A 14,189-nucleotide genomic window follows, 5' to 3' on the forward strand; every position below is an offset into this window, starting at 1 on the left:
TTCCCCTACATTTCAAAACTGCAGTTGTCACCCCAAAAACCCAGTCTAGATCCCAACAATTTTAATAACCTCCGCCCCATCTCTAATCTACCCTTCATTTCCAACATTCTCAAAAAAGTAGTTGCCACTCAACTTCACTTACATCTATCTATAAATAACCTTTACGAACAATTCCAATCTGGCTTCCGCCCCCACCATAGGACAGAAACTGCTCACCAATGATCTACTTATGGCCACCGACACTGGTTTGATCACCATCCTTATTCTCCTTGATTTGAGTGCAGCCTTAGATACTATCTCTCACTCTATGCTTCTCAACAGATCATCTTCCATTAGCATCACTCACACCCCACCTTAGATGGTTTCACTCATATCTCTCAGGCTGCAGTCAATTTATTCAGCTCAAAACTTTCAGATCTCAGTCCTCCACAGTCACCACAGTTGTTCCCCAGAGCTCTGTCCCCCTCTCCAATCTTATCAACTGTTTATCTGAAATTAAATCCTGGTTCACTTTAAACTTCTTAAAACTTAATTGTGATAAAACAGAAATTTTTCTTGTTGGCACCAAATCTACACTTTCCAAAGCTAATAGTTTTTCTTTCATAATTGAGGACTCCTCAGATTCCCTCTCCCCTCAGGTTAAGAGTTTGAGTGTCATTCTCGACAGTTTATTATCATTTCAAGCACATATTAATAGTATAACACAGTCTGCTTATTTCCATCTTTGTAACATTACTTGTCTCCGCCCCTTTCTCACTTCCCATTCCACCTCAATCCTTGTATACAGTCTGATCACTTCCCACCTTGATTACTGTAATTCTCTTCTCTATGGCCTCCCTCACAAATCCACCCATAAGCTTCAACTGGTCCAGAATTCTGCCGCTTACATCATCACCAATATCCCCTTCTTTCACCACATTACTCCAGTTTTACATGATCTACACTGGCTTCCGATAAAATCCAGAGTTGATTATAAAATTCTCCTTTGTGCAAGGAGAATTAGATCTTCGCTCTCTTAGATCTTCCAGCTCCATCTGCCTCACTGTGCCCCTCGCCCGCATGAGCACCATTGGTGTCAGAGCTTTCAGTTGCTCTGCTCCCAAACTCTGGAATTCTCTTCCATCAGACATCTGTAATATTGACTCTCTTTCTGTTTAAATGCAGACTCAAAACTCACCTGTTTAAAATAGACAATTCTTTGTTAATGCACTGCTCTACTTGTATTGTTGACTTTAGTCTTTCATTATTTCAAACTTGCTGTAAAGTTGACCTTGAGTTTTGTGAAAGGCGCTTCCCATAAAATGTGTTATTATTTATTATTATAAATGCAGACATGGTTTTATGTTTATGCAGCAACAATACACAACGCAACTTGTGAAAACAGTGTGCGTCATTATAATCAGTAATTACATTCACTGGATGCCACGTGCACTGGATGCAACAAATGGTTCAATTGTAATGGGTTTTATTTTTGTCTTGTCACACTGGGAAATGACATTACAGTATGGTAAGGCAGCGTTTCCCAGTCCCAGTCCTCTTATCATGTACAACATTTGTTCTATTCGACCGTAAGTGCCCTGATATTCCACCATGATTCCAGTTCAAAACGAGTGTATATGTTACATTCAAAGGGCATTAAAGAGTGCAAGTGAGTTGAAATTGTATATATCACGTGTCACGTGTATGAAGATGTTGCAAAGTGCAAATCTGTGAATGACTATTCGGAAGTGAAGTAAACTTCAACGGATTTCCCCTGCTCAGGGAGTAGGGAACCATGCAGGGACCATGCCAATGAGAACAGTTCATGCACGGAGCTCTCTTCTAACAAGCTAATTGTGGGAATCAGGTGTGTTAACTAAGACACATGCAAAATATGCATGGGGGGGGGGGGGTCGCAAGGACTGGGATTGGAAACTGCAGTGGTAAGAGGCGTAAAATTACTGTCACACATTTGAGTTGCCAGCTAATCACATTGCACTGGATAGCTGGTCAATCCCAGAACACATCGCTTTTCAGAACGATGAGCTTTGTAAAAATCAACGAGTTTCAGAAAGGTGGGGCACTGAGGAGAAACAATAACATACAGTATGTAGAAAATGTGTTTGTTTTTTTAACCTTAAACTGCATAAACGCACTGCATTAAACCAAATACACAAAATAATGTTATTTTGAGCAATTTCATATGACCCCTTTAAACCATGAAAAGACCTTCCACCATTCAGTGCCATTATGTGTACAAAAACAAAAACTTTTGTGTGTATGTGTGTGTTCGGAAAAAGAAATAAGATATACTAACACATACACACATCTTTAGAACCATTACTATGTATTTATCTTAAAATATTATATAGAGTTAATCAGGGCTTGAAAACGAAAAAAAAATTCAATAGGTTCACTTCGAGCAGAATCGATATTTTAACATTTCTGATATTATTACCGTTCCGAAACCAGTTCGGGTGGAAGAAATACCGGTTAATAATGTTATTTTTTAAAAACAATATTCTATAATTTGCATAATAATAATAATAATAATAATAATAATAATAATAATATAATAATAAAGTACAGCATTTCCTTTACTCAAAAAGAAAAGAAAAAAATAGAAATCTAACGTTAGCCAATAACCCACTGCGCTTAGTCACAGCCAATACAGCATCATCTTTTCTAGATTTTGGCCAAATGTAAGCTACTAAAAAAAAAAAAAAATATATATATATATATATATATATATATATATATATATATATATATATATATATCTGTCAACACTTTAAAGGCGCAATATGTAATTTTTCTGCTTTAAAAATAGCAGAAATCACTATATCTGTTCTTTGGCGTGACTGAGCAGGAGTAAGTATTCTGATTAATTATTTTGTATAGTATTTTAAAATGTAACGCCAGTACGCCATATTAAGTTAATTACCTGCAAGCTTCTCCTCCTGTCTGTACGGTAATGTGACAGAAAGTCGAGTGGTTTATTTATATCTTTATTTCCGTTTTGTCGCCCGTCTATGGGGTCATATAAACTTTGACCCCTCTAGTTTATCAAACTTCCTGCGGAACTGCCAAATACAAAGGTGAACAGAAACAAAGACGAGACGAAGAAGAAAAAGTAGTAGCCTTGATCGAGACTATTATATTTTATATTTATATTGTTTATATTCGTATTTAAGCCTCAATCAATAACTTAGTTATGGATCATGATTATGCTTTGCCTGCACGTTCTGTGAAGCGCAAACGCACGGGTGAAATAAATGACCCGAGATGGTTTTGGGACAAGAGAAGCAACAAGACACGGGTAAATATTGGAGTTGCATTTCCAAGATAGAGAGAGCTTCGTGACAAGCTGAAACTACAGAGAGATGCTGAACTCATATAAATCTACATTTGTTCTATATCTAGCTGAATAAAGTAGCTTCAAATGCAGTTCTCTAACTTGTTCGATATCATAGTTTAACGTAATTATAATTATTAACGAAAGGCGACCGTGTTTTTTAACATATATTACTACTAGCTAGATGGAATATTGATTTGATAGGGGTCTCATAATTCATATAGACGGTTTCATCGGGCGCACGCGCCTGGACCTAAGTTAACTTCCGGTCTGTGTTGTGTATATCGGTCTGGCTGCGGTGCCTTCTACAAACGCAGTTAAAGGCAAGGTTATGAGTAGACTGAAGTTGGGCTCAGGTGGTTGTGCTGTGGGATGTGTTTCCCATACATTTATTTATTTTTACTTGCCACAATTTTAAAACTGATCTTTTTTCAAAAAGGCTTCATTGAATAAACATGAGTAACGTTACTTACTACACGTTTAATAATAATAATTCCTTACATTTATATGTTTAAATATCAAAACGAGGCACAGGTGTTTTTATATCGCTGTATTTCTAAAGGAAGACTTGCATGTTATATGCCTGATAGCAGCGTATGAGCGTACCAGCTCTGCTTCGTTTACAGCTGTTACTGGGGAAACCTCTATTTCTCGCGCTTTATTTCTATGCTTTAAAACATCTCCTGTTGACAAATAATTAATTTGCATTTTCATTAAGTCCGCCTGATCCACACAGCAAACATTTTGTTTGTTATCAAAAAATATCTACTCTAGAGGGACTTGGCTGTTGTTATTGATTCTATTTGGAAGTCTACCTGAAGTTAAGTTAGGTCCACAAAAGCGTTCATGCGCAGTAACGTTTGTTTATGTTGTCTTTATGTTGAGTGAGGAATGATAGGGAGCGACAGAGCGCGTGTTCCAATGAACAACAACTCCCATGAGCCTTACGCTCTTTCCCGACGTCATCAAAGTACGTCTTATGTTATTATTTTGATTGAGGGACCCCTGGTGGCCAAAAATTCCATATTGTACGTTTAAAGACTCATACAGACTTATACAGAAGCAAGGCATTTTTCAATGCTGTCAAGCTTTTGCCAAATAATTAAAACTGTAAAGCTTTTGCAAAATAAAGAAAACTAGCTACTTTCTGCTGTCACAATGAACCGTAATTAAAAAAAAAAATTTCATTTGTTTTCGTTAATCTGTCAATATGTTTCAAGTGAAATATTTAGTGTATACGCCTATATTACTTTTTATGTAAGCCTATAGTTTTTCTGTTTTCTCCATTCACAAAAGCGTTGTATTTGCGTATGATCTGTTGAATTCATCTCACACTATCCTCAGATAAATTCTAAGGGCGGTGCATTGCGATTGTGACTTGCCTATGATGAGTTCACAGCTGAGTGGACATTTCACTCTTTGGCTTCAGCGTCACATTTGCATAGCCATACAACTGGAATTCATCATTGGCTGACAGCAAATTTCAAATATTAAATGGAACGATAAAATAACATTATTAACTGGTTAATGGCCATTTCTAATTTTCGATTCTGTTTGGAACATTTGATTTAGTTTCTGTTTCTGTTCCTGTCAAAATTTCATTCATTTCCAGTTTTCTTTTTCATTCCTTGAACCAGTTCAGAGCCCTGGAGTTAATATAAAATACTGAATTTGGTAGAATGGCCTATATATACACACAGTCATAAACATAAAATATGATACCTACCAACACTTGTCATAGTCGTAACTGTCAAATATACTGCAAATACATAGTGTTCAAAATTGGACTGAGTTGATTTAAGTCCAGCATTCCATGCCCATGATTCCTCCTGACATCTTATAAATAAAAGTAAATAAAAGACTTAATTAAAAGTGAATGTCTATAAAATTCTAATAATATTGGTATTGTCTTTGAATTATAGACTAACCCTCTAATAAGGTACACTTACCTTTCTTGATGACAGGCTGACAGGTACAATAAGCCAGCACAAAAATGCACTGTGAAAATCAAGAAGAAGAGGCATTTTGTTGTCCTTTCTTCAAATAGGTTCTTATATATGTCACTTTGTTTTTGGCAGAAATACTGATAAATCTGAAATAACAAAACAATTGCTGTGGTCAAGCATCAGGATCAAATACTTAAAAAACTACTAATCCATACACTTGTTCTACTATCCTAACCACAAGAATAAAGTCAAGGTTCTGAATTTTTTTTTAAATATTAGTATTACAACATATTAACGAAAAGAAAGAAAAATTCTGAATAGAAAAATATCTATCATACCCTGCGTATCCAAATGACTCTATTCAGCCTGACTAAGCCTGAAATTGCCCAATGTTCTGCACTTCCGTATGCAAAAACAATCAAATCCAACGGTAAAATTGCCAGGACATCATAATACAAGTTCCAAGAACTGCGATACACTTGAAATATTGCTGCTAAATCTGTTACATCTCCTGGAGAACAACGAGAAAGATAAAGTTTTAGGCATCGAACAATAACATTTCAACTAATTAGTATGGTATGGTTAAGTTTTCATATTTAATTTTCCTGTATAATAGTGATTATAAAATTACAAAATGTCCATTTACAGAAAACAACCCACTATTGTGAAGCACTGTCGAGTGCAACTCACGCTACAGGGAACATTGATTATGTTCAATACCTGTCCAGCAATGTGTGTTTATGCTGAAATGTATTTAAACAGAAGTTTGTCTTTTCAAATCTTCTATCGCATCATGATATTTGAGTTGGCTCATGCAATTTATGTTTTGCACTCCCAGCCCTTAAAACCGCAAAAACTAAGCTATATTGACATTTTTGTTTTGTTAAAAAAAATGAACGTGTACATTAAATATTGACCTACCATCTTCCATAAGCACTCCAGTGCGAAGATTCATTAGGATATCAAATGCAGCAACAATGTATATAAGAACATTCACTGCGAGGTAAATGGTACCCCAGCCTTCACTGAAAAGCTCTTAACAGGCAACAGGAAAAAAATTACTCATGTTTATACAAAACATTAAAAAGCTTAAACACAAGCATTTCTGCATTTAATGCAACAATGATTAAATGAACTAGAGTATTTATTAAAATATTTGGATTTTACCATCTATAATAAGGCTTGTTCTACATCTCTACATTTCTACTTTCTACTCTATGTTTTGTTAATTTATTTTCAAGTCAAACATGAGCACGTGTAATGCTGTTAACCTCTCAATCAAAAATCAATGTTGTAAATCATACAGAAACTTACTCTTTGATTCTGCATTGCTGGTGAAAAAAAACACCCACATCTCCAGGAAAACTGAAACAGTGATGCACCAGAAGAAAAAAAACCTCCAGGCCTTTACATAAGCACTTTCAGGGTGGAAAGTTCTCTTCCAAAAAGACTAAAGAAACAGACATAGCAAGTAAATATTAAACACAATAACAATTCAAATACACATACAGTACAGACCATGCATTCACAATACTCACGTCAAATTGGTGGGGTCGGTTTAAAACGTATTCCAAGGATGCTCCGAAAATCCTCTGATCCTTTGTCTACAACAAAAGCTTTGTATTCATAGTACATCTGTACAACTATTAAAAACCCCACTGGGCTCTATTTCAAAAACAGACAAATCACTCAGTCACTTACTTCAAGATTGATGCTCTGGTCCTTTTCAAATACAGCATTTTGTGGGACAGAGGCAACGCCATATGCACAAGCTTCTCGTAGCGGAAGCCTGAAATTTTGAAGCCGTTTCTTGGCCGCTTTGACAATCTCAACAGCAGCTTTAGAAAAAGATACAAGTTCTCACTTTATATTAGATGGCCTTAACTATGTACTTACATTTAAACTAATAATTTGAAAGTCGTGACATTTGTCATGTATGGTAACCCATACTTGGAATTGGTGCTCTGCATTTAACCCATCCAAGTGCACACACACAGCAGTGAGAAGTGAACCCACACCCGGAGCAGTGAACACACATACACACACACACACACGCACACACAGCAGTGAGGAGTGAACACACACCCGGAGCAGTGGGCAGCTATAGATCCAGCGCCCGGGGAGCAACTGGGGGTTCAGTGCCTTGCTCAAGGGCACTTCAGTCATGGATACTGAGAGTGGAAGAGAGTGCTGTTCATTCACTCCTTCCCACCTACAACTCCTCCCAGCACCGAGACTCAAACCTGCAACCTTCGGGTTACAAGTCAAACTCTCGAACCATTAGGCCACAGCTGCCCCCATTTGATATAATACACTTATTGTGCACATACACCATTTTTGCATATGTACTTATATTTAAAAATACCGAATTAATTTCTGTAATAATATTTATAATTACACAGTTGACATATCCCTTACATTTTAACCCAACCTTAAACCTACCCATACCACCAAACCTGTCCCTAACCTTACCTGTATCCCAACTCATTAGCAGTTTTTCAATACAATATGGAACACAGTAAGTAAATTGTACTTATTTTTTATGTTATTACATGGTAGTTAAGGCCAACTAATATGAAGTGGAACCAGATATTAAACTCCATTAGTGTGCTGTAACTGATGATTCTTATAAACATCATAAATCTCAAAGCATAATTTATTTTTTTTTTACCTTCAGGGTAGTCAGCAAAGAGTAAAAGCAAATCCTTGCGTTCCAAAATGACAATTTCACATTTTGTTAATGCACATATTGTAACATTTCTAGGGATTTCATACAGCAAATGGACCTAAAAATAAACAACAAAATGAAAAAAAAAATGCATTAAATCAAAACAAAACCAACAGTACAGTACTGCCTATTAGAAGAACCCCCAAAATACTTTTTACATTAATGAAATTTGTTTTGTCATCACTTAACAAAAAGACTTATTTATTGTTATTGGTTATTGTCCAAATTATATATTTTCAGTTTGAAAACAAGTATTTCGGACTAAAATATGTTTTAGTATATAATTATTTAGTATATTTTTGTATATTTGATTTATTATATTTGAGTAAATAACATACAAGGGTTGGACAAAATAATGTCAACACACATTATTTTGGGGTTTAATATTATCTGTGTAGGCTACGGTACATTCATTTTTCGTTTCATTCATTTTTTGTAATTTATATTCTCTCATTTCAACAGCAAAGACAATATGTGATAAAAAAAAACTGAAAGTGAAGGATAGGGACCATCGAACACTAAATAGAATAGTGTAATAAAGGCAAAAAGTGCTTAATTCTAAATAAAAACTGCCTATTTCCCAGGTATTTCCCCATTATTTTATTCAATCCCTGTAGATGTGTAACACTTTGAACATTGGGTCTGAGTGTCATACCTCTCCAAACAATAAGCCAGGTAGCAGTTTTGCAATCTCATCCCCAGGATTCTTACCAAGAACCTGAAAAATAGAGCAAATTATGTTAAAAAAAACCCTTGAACTCAAACTAAACTAAAAGCTAAAATTATGGTCCTCAGTTGACTCTGAATATATTTAGGCATACCTGTACCAGTCCTTGCTTAATGTAATACATATTCTGATGAATTTCTCCAGTTTTAACCAGAATTTGTCCAGGGCTGTATGTGCAGGTTTTTAATTTCAGCGACAAAGCCCTTTTAAAACCATCTTCTGTTTTTTTGAACAACTTAGCCTAGAATGATATAAATCCATTACATCAAAAGTCTTTCTAATCTCATACAGTAAACACATTCATATTATTGTGATTATTATGCGTTATAGCCTCAGTTCATTCATTAGATGCCTCACATTTTCAATCACAGTTTTGTAACAACAACTTGAAACATCTGAATGCAGGACAAACGGAAGATCATCCATATATCCTGCAATGTTTCGCCCCTTCTGGTGGAACCAAAGATTGTAATAGTGTTTGTGCACCCACTCCTGGATATCCTCTGATAATCCCATTTGTCTCTTTGATTAAAAGGGGAAATAAGAATAAAATTACTAGCAGAAACAGACAGATGGATTAATTAAATCTTCATATTACAAACCATGTAATGAAGAATAGCATCCACTCTATGGTAGAATTTTCCTCTTTGTGCAACCATGTTTGCTATAACTGAGCTCATGTTAGACATGCTGATTCCAAAGGAAAGCAATCCAAGCACCATCACAAATGATGCAACTGTGGCCTCTTCCACATTTGTGGCATGTATATCTCCATAGCTGTTCAATATATTATACAATATAATAAAAATAATATCTTATGATGAGCAAAGAATATATAAAGTCCAATATTTAATTGTGCACTTTGCCATTGCAATAAAACAGTGAATGATCCATTAAAATTCTTACATACAGCACCTTTTATCAACACTCTATTTTAACACTCAGTATGGGTAAAGGGGCAGCTTTGGCTAAAATATAACATCTGTCCACTATACCTGTCATTCTGAAATTGACAAAGAAATGGAAGTAGCGTCATATTTTTTCTTCCTCATGTAAATTACATCATAATTACTGATTACTGTAAAAGATGTAAGGCAGGGAATTGGTTCTGTCCACTGCTTTTTGTTTGTATTTTGAAATGTGGGCACTAAAACAGACCATTATTGGAGAACTTGCATATAATTATGTCATTGATTTTTTATAGTTTATAAAGATATGATTTGCAACTGGTAAGCAGACATGTAGCACTGTGCATAGCTATATGGCATTACCAGTACTCACCCTATGGAGCACAGTGTGATAGTTGACCAGTAAAGTGATGTAGCATAGAACTCAATGTCTGTAACTCCTGTTGAATTGGTTGATACTGTAGAAATAAATATGCTATATAATTAACATTATACAAAAACATATCACAATGAGATTTATGCTGCGTCCCAATTTGCCCACTTATACTACGCACTAAAAGTATGCACTCTTTTTGTGAAGAAAAAGTACATACGTTTCAAAATCGAATAACCAGCTGTAGAATTATTAATAATGAAATTTTAACCAACACAATATTTTATAGTGCAGCTATAATTTAACAGTTTGATAATCTCTCAAATAATATTTTTTTGTTATTGGGAATTAAACCATGGGTGGGGGACTTACATTCTGGCAGTAGCTGCAACCAGTTCTCCGCTTTAGGACAATACCTTACATGACCAGTATAGGCTCCATAACAAACCTCATGAAACCTGAAGGGACAACACAACATCATTACTTTTTAACTATGCAATGTTTTCTTTATGAAATATCTTGCCATTAAAGGAGCTGTATGTAAGAAATATATTTCAATTAATCATAAAATGGCCCTGATGTGTCACTAGACATTAAGAAATCATGTTCATTTCAAATACTTATATCACTGACAACAGTAGTCCGGCCAGGATATTTTCATTTAAAAAGTGGACTTGCAGCGCTCATCTGATGTTGTTGTTGTCATTTTGTGTTTTGGCCTAACACATTTCCCTCCACCTATCTACCAATCACGAAGTCAGTAGTGTTTCGGGATCCATGTTGCCAGCTTTGCTGTAACCTACCCTAACTCCAGTCGGATAAAAATGTCTAATGTTACTAAATCAAAAAGACTTCGTCATAATTCAGAAATTTGTTGTGACAAAGTCCGAAATAAAACCAGAATTTGTATTGTAGATGCTTTTGAAAGATGGAGACGGCTGAAAATGGAGAAGAATTTGAACACAGACGCTACGTTGCTAATTTTCTCCTAGACAGGTAAGATTCATCTATGCTTGGCTAACTTGTACTTGATGTCAATGGACATTTCATATATTCATGACAGTCGAACAAAGTTATGCATGTTTGTGCAAAGTAACATAGCGTTAGCTCACATGGACGTATGCTAACATTAGCAATGCATTACAGGAGTCCATTTCTCTGTCATTATGCTGAGACGCTGAGGAAAACAACATTAGCACGCCCATTATGGCAATTTGAAACGTAATTAAGACAGTAGCCTAATCTTACCTCAGTAAAAATGATTTGATTATACTGTCACATACGAGCATAAATCTTTACGATTATATTTAACTAATGACAATTAGTAGATTTTTTAAATACCTAATTACTTATCAAAATATCTCTCATGAATCATAAACATAATGAATGTTTTATTGTCAATTGTCAGACCTGTCAGGTCTGTGGTCATGAACTCATTTGAGAGACTGGTGTTGGCCTATCTGAAGGACATCACTGGAGCCTTGCTGGATCCTCTTCAGGTTGCGTACAGAGCAAACAAAAACAAAAAAACGACTGTTGCCATGGTCACGCTATTTGTTAATGCAAAAATTTGTGTACGTTTCCCCAGAAATCAATATAACATGTATAATAAGAACAAATACATTAAATGTGAATAAATATATATTTAAATTCAAAGAGACAAGACAGTCTATGCATGACATTATATTCGTATCCAAAACGATGTGAACATTAAATCACTAAACTCTCATGCAGTGTGTGTTTCATTCATACTCGAAGCCGGAGGGCGCTCTCGCGCTGAAAGTAAGAAATCTTATAACCTGAATAAAAAGCAGAAACATAAACACAATAAACTAAGGATTGCAACAATATATGATTTATGTGTGTTTTTAAAGTCTCCAGGTAATATGTAGGAGAATACAGGAATAAAATATTATGGAATATAAATTTGCTCTTGAGTGAGATGCACTGAAGTTTGAGCTAATAATGTGCTGTATGTAGTTTCATTATTTTTTATAAGTAAATAAATGCGTAAATTAAAATCTGTTTAACATATAAAGCAGCCAATCATGACTTGTTGGAGACTTTTGTGTAATGCTTAAGGCGACATTTTCCAACCCTTATGTTATCCTTAGGAAAAAGACAGTTTAGGGGCTTTATGCAACAGTAACTGGTTTTGAAGGGATACTTAAGAGAAATTCTAAGGGTTTACGATGTTTCACCTAAAGAAAGTTTTAAGCAGGGTGCGATTTGCCGTGGGGGATGCGTGGGATTTCCCCCTTTCTGGTCAATGTATCCCTGCCTCTGCTTAATTATTTTTATCCCCTGTGGAGATAAAGAGTAACAGAGTCGCGTGACAGACACAGTGATGAAGCTAGTATGTGTTTGCAGTACACAAGCCACTGACTCCACTGTGTGACCCTGTCTCTCTCTCTCTCTCTCTCTTTCTCACACACACATATACAGACACACACACACAAACACGCAACATGCAAAACTCTGCATTTGAACATTCAATACAAATCCTTAAAACTAATAACAAGACATACTTACAGTAGCTGATTCAGAAGCACCAGATTGTCGTAGCAAAGTCAGAATTATTATAGTAATATTAAAGATTCCTAAATGCATCTACTCTCAGAAGGCCAAATAAGGCAATTTTGCTTTCGCCTAGATATACACAGCTTCTCCCTGACATGACTGTTTCAACACTAAAGGTCATTGCACACTGAATCCGAAATCTTTGCATTCGTTTTTTTGTATTCGTGATCCAAAAAATTAGTCATACACAGAGACCTTGCACACTGAGTTCGATGCGTATTAATGAATGCGTTATGGGAAAAAAAACGAAAAACAATACAAAAAACATCATCTTCAAGTAGTGAGGATGATTTTTTGTCCTCTCTCTTCTTAAAAAGAGAAAAAGAAAGAGGAAATATTTGGTCCATCCACTCCTGCGATCGCGTAGGGAGGAAGGAAAGTTACACCTCCTTATCAAGGAGCTGCGGGATTATCCAGACCGATTCAAAGTTTACTTTAGAATGTCAGTGGCTCAGTTTGATGTTTTGCTAGTGATATTGGAGCCACATATTAAAAATAAGACCACCAATTTCCGTGAATGAATTGATACTGGACAGACACTGGCAGTATGTCTAAGAGTTGGCTCAGAGTTGTCTCAAAATGCATTTTTTATACAGTCTATGGTTTTTACGGATGCAAAAAAACGCACTAATTTTTTTTTACGTACGAAAATATCGGAGGCAGTGTGCAAGCGTGATTGACATAACGTGAGGTCGAATTAATTTTTTGACGGCCTTAACTGCGGATGCTGGAACCACTTCTTCTTCTTTGCGTGAACATTTGGGCAGAGTTACCATAGGCTAGGGCTGCACGATGTGTCGTTTAAGTATCATATCGCAATGTACGAATCCACGATAGTCAGATCGCAGGATGTGCGATGTAGGCTGTTGTAGTTGATCCGTTATTCATTAACTGTACGGGCCAGCTGCTCCCCCACCCTTGACGAATGTGATTTGCGGATTAATTGCACAGCTTGCCATCATAGTTAAAGTTTATCATTTGCATGTGTTTTTAAGTCCTCTTAGTTTAACAGGGCAGACAGAGATAGCAGAGAGAGAGAGAGAGAGAGAGAGAGAGAGAGCCCTGGCCTCACGCTCACCGTCTTCAAACAACACGAGCGCTGTCTTGCTCTCTCTCCCTCGCGCATATTAATCAATTGACACGATGGTGTCTATGTTTAAATAATTTAAAATGAGAATGTAAGTGTGCTCACCCCATTTTTGTTTGTAAGAAAAAATTAGATTAGATTTCATATCGCAATATATATCGCAGAAAAAAAAATATTGCAATGTCATTTTTTCCCAATATCGAGCAGCCCTACCATAGACTGTATAAAAACATGGACGTAGTGTACGTGACGTCACTCGTAGACTCCTGAAGAGTGCTTTTGAAGCTCAAAGTGTGCAGAGCGGGCCATAGTCATCTTGACAGCGCTTCACCGCGTGACTTTCCCGGACAATCGAAAATGGGCAAAAAGGTGGGAGCTGGCTGCTGAAGCCAAGGCCACAGAGCTCGACGGTATAGACCAAAATAAATTTTAGAACCAGGCTGTAAACATGTTTTTTCTACTGTACAGTTGGGCATTTTAACATGGGGAGTCCATGGGAATGACTC

General features: G+C 36.1%; 1 protein-coding gene across 1 annotated transcript in view; it reads right to left on the reverse strand.

Moving 5' to 3' along the window:
* The window catches only part of LOC127988221 (uncharacterized), a 55,869-nt gene that overhangs the window by 35,048 nt on the left and 6,632 nt on the right, over positions 1–14,189 (reverse strand). Inside the window, exons 4-17 of the mRNA XM_052590853.1 lie at positions 10,389–10,474; positions 10,017–10,101; positions 9,338–9,512; positions 9,093–9,257; positions 8,830–8,976; positions 8,664–8,726; positions 7,952–8,066; positions 6,982–7,118; positions 6,819–6,884; positions 6,595–6,730; positions 6,202–6,315; positions 5,619–5,791; positions 5,284–5,426; positions 5,061–5,170 (exon numbers count right to left, since the gene is read on the reverse strand). Coding sequence (XP_052446813.1) covers positions 5,061–5,170; positions 5,284–5,426; positions 5,619–5,791; positions 6,202–6,315; positions 6,595–6,730; positions 6,819–6,884; positions 6,982–7,118; positions 7,952–8,066; positions 8,664–8,726; positions 8,830–8,976; positions 9,093–9,257; positions 9,338–9,512; positions 10,017–10,101; positions 10,389–10,474 — 1,715 coding nt within the window. The remainder of the gene's footprint in view (positions 1–5,060; positions 5,171–5,283; positions 5,427–5,618; positions 5,792–6,201; positions 6,316–6,594; positions 6,731–6,818; positions 6,885–6,981; positions 7,119–7,951; positions 8,067–8,663; positions 8,727–8,829; positions 8,977–9,092; positions 9,258–9,337; positions 9,513–10,016; positions 10,102–10,388; positions 10,475–14,189) is intronic.

The sequence above is a fragment of the Carassius gibelio genome, chromosome A5 (assembly GCF_023724105.1).
Source record: "Carassius gibelio isolate Cgi1373 ecotype wild population from Czech Republic chromosome A5, carGib1.2-hapl.c, whole genome shotgun sequence".
NCBI lineage: Eukaryota > Metazoa > Chordata > Actinopteri > Cypriniformes > Cyprinidae > Carassius > Carassius gibelio.